At 47.1% G+C, this 5,000-nt stretch overlaps 1 protein-coding gene across 1 annotated transcript; it reads left to right on the top strand.

The window, feature by feature from the left end:
* Window positions 1–164: 164 nt before the first annotated feature.
* On the top strand, window positions 165–2,867 carry EAH_00055820 (Aspartic protease 5, related; the record flags this gene model as incomplete). The annotated part of the gene is made up of 7 exons (XM_013393845.1): window positions 165–518; window positions 851–1,082; window positions 1,481–1,587; window positions 1,880–1,932; window positions 2,050–2,125; window positions 2,204–2,473; window positions 2,716–2,867. Coding segments are annotated over 7 exons (1,244 nt in total), but the record flags the coding sequence as incomplete, so codon positions are not given.
* Between the last annotated feature and the right edge of the window lie 2,133 nt (window positions 2,868–5,000).

Below are 5,000 nucleotides of genomic sequence, written 5' to 3' on the forward strand. Positions count from 1 at the left end.
TAAGGTGTAAAGAGTTTAGGGTTTATCCCGTAGACCCTAAACCTCAGGTTCTAGGGTTTTGTATTTAACCCCCTTAAACCGTCGACTTTAAATAAACCCTAGTGTCTAACGATCAGGGTTTAGGGTTTAGGGTTTAGGGTTTATGTGTTGGGGTGTATGCTCAGAGGACGGGGGTTTGCTGACTATTGGAGGGATTGAGCCGGGTTTAGTAGATTTTGTAGGTTTTAAATCATCTGAGGGTTTGGGTGTATCTTCTTCTTTGAGGGTTTCTCTAAACCCTTATAAGGGTTTATCAGAGGGTTTAGGTTTATTTTCATCGATGTCTTCTCCTCCTTCATCTCTTTCTTCTTCTTCTTTATCATCTTCATCACCTACCTCTATAGACCCCTCTCGTTTAATAGCTTGGACGAGCATAACAAGCAAAGCTGCTTACCGAGTGCAAATATTGCAAATGGAGGCAGACGGAGAGATTCTAGGCGAAGGGGAAGAGGCCTTTGGACGCACTCTTGTTGATTCAGGTTAGCTCTCTTCAAGGGTTTAGGGTTTAGGGTTTACGGTTTACGGTCGAGGGTTTAGGGTTTAGGATTTAGGGCTTACGAGCTACAGTTTGGTAGTCGTATGAGCAGGAGAATACGGATGGTTGTTACAATTTGCACGTTTTAGGGTTTAGGGTTTAGGGTTTAGGGTTTAGGGTTTGCGAGGCTGGATTTATATATTTTGTTTGCGTTTTTTAAATGAAGGATGTGATATAGATGATTACGCATAGAAAACCTGCATAATAAATACTAAATACTAAATAATAATAAAAATAAATAATAAAATACTAAATAATAATTTATTATGTTCGTAGGAACGACATACTCATACTTCCCCCCAGGTGTATACGCAGCTTGGAGGCGGGTGCTTAACCGGCATTGTACACCGTCTTTGTTTTGTCAAAGAGAGAAGGACGGGAGACCCTGCTGGCGAATACCCTCAGGGTCTTTCTTATCTTTGTCTCTTCCTTCTATTAAACTTACTTTTAAAGAGGGGGACGTCATACACTGGCTGCCCCAGAGCTACCTATACAGACGCACCGGAGGGTAAACCCTAAACCCTAAACCCTAAACCCTTTTCATCCATTCAATCCCTGCAGTAATTGTCCCCATGCAAACCTATGCAAACAAACGGGACAATTCACCCTAAACCCTAAACCCTAATTGTGCATAAACCCTAAACCCTAATTGTGCATAAACACTTAGTGTATTAGGGTTTAACCCTAATTAGGGTTTAGGGTTTAGGGTCGCGAAGCCACCTGTATATATATATATATATATATATATATATACAGGGGAGAGTAAACCCTAAACCCCAATCTACAAACCCTGAATTACAAACCCTAAACCACAACCATCCAACGCAGAGGCTTTCACGCTCTCTGCAGGTGTCCCGCTGCAAGCTTTAGGGTTTAGGGTTTAGGGTTTAGGGTTTGTGCATGCAGGTTTTGGTGCGACGGTCTCGATGATAACCGGTCTCAGGAGAGCGTCTTGGGCTTATCTTTCTTTAAACACAAACAAATTGTGTTTGACAGAGATAAGAATAGAATCGGTGCTCTGAATGCATCCTGTCCTAACTTCTTTTTGGAGGAGAGGAAACAACAAGCAGACAGTAAACCCTAAACCCTAAACCCTAAACCCTAAACCCTAATTCTTGCTTATTATCTATTTATGCATTTATTATCCAATTTTTTATTTATCATTACAAACCCTAATGCCCCGCTGTCTTCAACTCTCCAGACGCTCAGAGCACACAAACCCTAAACCCTAGCCGGTAAACCCCAGGGACGGGTTTGCTTTTTCTTAAGGGTTTAGGGTTTAGGGTTTAGGGTTTGTGATTGCAGAACATCAAACGCAAAAAGTTTCTCACGCGTCTTCCGTCCGCGAGGCTTTCAAGGTTAGTGATGCTGAACTTCTTTTTCAAGATGGCTGCTCTCTTTAAAGGGGTTTAGGGTTTAGGGCTTAGGGTTTGGGGTTTAGGGTTTGGGGTTTAGGGTTTAGGGTTTGCGTGCAGGTGTTTGAAGACGGGTCATCTCCGCGCAAGAGCCCACATGCCCTTCCGCCGAGTTGGGAGACGCAGCGAGAAACAGGTGATAAACCTCCGATTGAATTAGGGTTTAGGGTTTAGGGTTTAGACTTTAGGGTTTGTAGCATGCGCGTGTGTGCAGCTGCTATTTTCTTTTGGGTGTTGGTGGGCCTGGGTGTCTTCTTCTTTGCGGTGTATGCACTCTGCCGCTGCTTCCGGGGTCCTGCACCCATGGGATCGTCTCCTCTGGGATCGTCTCCCCTGGGATCGTCTCCCTTGGGATCGTCTCCCCTGGGATCGTCTCCCTCTGCAGCAGCAGTCTTAGAAGCCCAACGCAGGGCCCACGAAGCTCGACTGGCGGTGTGGGGTGCTGCGACTGACAGCAGCGATGAAGACCTTCCAGTGCAAACACGTTAGCTCAAGAAAAAAACTAGGGTTTAGGGTTTAGGGTTAAGGGCTTAGGGTTTAGGGTTTAGGGTTTAGGGTTTTGAGGGGATGTTAGGGGACCGCTGACTCAGGGGTTGGTTGACGCTGCTGTCCTCGAGACAGCAGCGATGTTAGTTTTTAGGGTTTGTACGCAAGCAGCAAGACTGAGCAAGGGCCTAGGGTTTAGGGTTTAGGGTTTAGGGTTTAGGGTTTAGGGTTTGCTTACAGGCATAAAGGCAGGCGTTCTGTCTCCTGGAGGACCCCCAACGGAGTGCCCAGACGACCCCACAACTTCGGGTGTATCTGCAACTGATGAGGCGCTGCCGCACGACTCCAGCAGCACTCCCGTATACACTCTACTTCCCAAAGAGACGAGCTAACTAGCAGCTAGCTAGCGGCTAGCTAGCAGCTAGCTAGCGGCTATGTGGCAGCTAGCTAGCCGCGACCCCAAGAGGTCGTAGCTCGTAGAGTGGAGGGCTCGGAGTTATTTCAATCGCAGCAGCAGCAGCAGTAACAGCAGTAGCAGTAGCAGCAGCAGCAGTAACAGCAGCAGCAGCAGCAGCAGCAGTAACAGCAGCAACAGCAGCAGCAGCAGTAACAGCAGCAACAGCAGCAGCAGTAGCAGCAGCAGCAGCAGCGGGTATCGCTGCATCATTTGTGGAGTATGTGGGGCCGGCACAGCTTTTGCCTGGCCAGCTAGCTATGTCATAGCTAGCTCCCCAGCTAGCTATCTGGCTAGCTAGCTAGCTGGTTGCTTCATAGCTACCTACCTAGCTAGTTAGCTAGTGGTGTCTCAGCTAGCTAGCTAGCTAGCTGGGAGCATGTGCAGCTAGCAGCCGTAAGGCGAGCTAGCTAGCTAGCTAGCTATGTACCTAGCTAGCTAGCTAGCTAGCTAACTAAGCATATAGCTAGTTAGCTTGCTTCTACCGAGCTAGCTGAGAGCATCTGCAGCCAGCGAACGTAGGGCGGGTTGGCTAGCTAGCTAGCTGGCTGGCACCTGTTTGGGGAGCTAGCTGCCTAGCTAGCTAGCTAGGTGCATAGGTGCTTAGCTGGCTAGCTAGCTAGCTAGCTAGCTGGCTAACTACCTAGCTAGCTAGCTAGCTAGGCAACAGTGTGGGGAGCCTGCTGGGTCGGCACGGTGTTTTTAAAGAAGCGAATTGCAGCCAGGGGGACTTAGAAATGAAGTTTGAACAAAGTCGCTGCAACAGCAGCAGCAACAGTTGCAGCAGCAGCAGCAGCTTCTGCTGCTGTTGCTGCTGCTGAAGTTTGGGTTACGAAGAGAAGCCGCACTAGCAGCGCAGGTGCAGCGGTGAAAGTACTGCTGCGACCACCGTTATGATGGTAGCAGCAGCAGCAACAGTAGCAGCAACAGCAGCAGCAGCAAGAGCTGCAGCAGCAGCAACAGCAGCAGCAGCAGCAGCAGCGTGTATAGCAGGTTGGAGAGAGCCCCTCTTTCGTCTTTCTAGAAGTAGTTTTGTCTCTGTCTTAGCTAGAGACATTAATTACGCTCTGTGGTTTGATGTTTTGAGGTGTACGTACACCGCAAGCAGCAGACGCTGCAGCACTAAAGAGGCTGTTTACCCTCGTTGTTACTCCAGTGCCTGCTGCTGCTGCTGCTGCTGCTGCTGCTGTGGAGGTGAATAAAGATCTCTGTGGAAGCAGGACAGCAGAAGGCTTGTTGTGAATTAGTAGGGTTTACGGTCTAGGGTTTAGGGTTTAAGAGCGGGGGTTTGTGTGGCGAAAGCGCTCGCGGCTCCTCGCCCAACCAAAAGGGTTTAGGGTTTAGGGTTTAGGGTTTAGGGTTTGTAATTCTCGGCCATATTTGTGTATTTTCTTTGCGCTTTTAATTTTATTTATTTAATAATTTGTTTTCTTAGAGCCGCGCTTCAGTCTGAAGAGCAGAAGCCGCAGCGGGGTGACCTCGCTTCCTAAACCCTAAACCCTAAACCCTAAACCCTCGGGTTTTCTCTCTTTTAGGTTTCTGGCTCTCTAAATAGGGTTTTTTGTTGAAATAAAATAATTAAAATAATATTTTATTGAATTAATTCTAGTAAATTTTATTTTATTGTCTGTTTACCTCTGGTGTATGCTGAGTTAATAAGCCTCAGCATACACCAGCCCCAAGGGCTCCTTATAAGCCGTAGTAAAACAAAGTTTATTAGCTTTGGCTTGATTTGTTTGTATAAATATCTTTATTAAAAATCTTCTTTTTCTTGATCTTTACTCTCTATTTCACTCTCTAGAGGGCCTAGGGTTTAGGGTTTAGGGTTTAGGGTCTAGTGTTTATGCTAACAGACCCCGAAGGCAAAAGATACGAAAGCCAACTAAACCCTAAACCCTAAACCCTAGGGCAAAAGAACCTTTAATACGTCTTAACTTTCTGACCTCTTGTAACAGCCTAGGGCTTAGTCTTTAGTCTTTAGGGTTTAGGGTTTAGGGTTTAGGGTTTAGGGGTGAAGGCGAATTCTCGTCGAAGAGCAAACAGCCCTCGGGCTAGCTGATGGCTAGCTGCT

Source organism: Eimeria acervulina, genomic scaffold, assembly GCF_000499425.1.
Source record: "Eimeria acervulina Houghton genomic scaffold, Eah_scaff1123, whole genome shotgun sequence".
In the NCBI taxonomy this organism is placed as follows: Eukaryota; Apicomplexa; class Conoidasida; order Eucoccidiorida; family Eimeriidae; genus Eimeria; species Eimeria acervulina.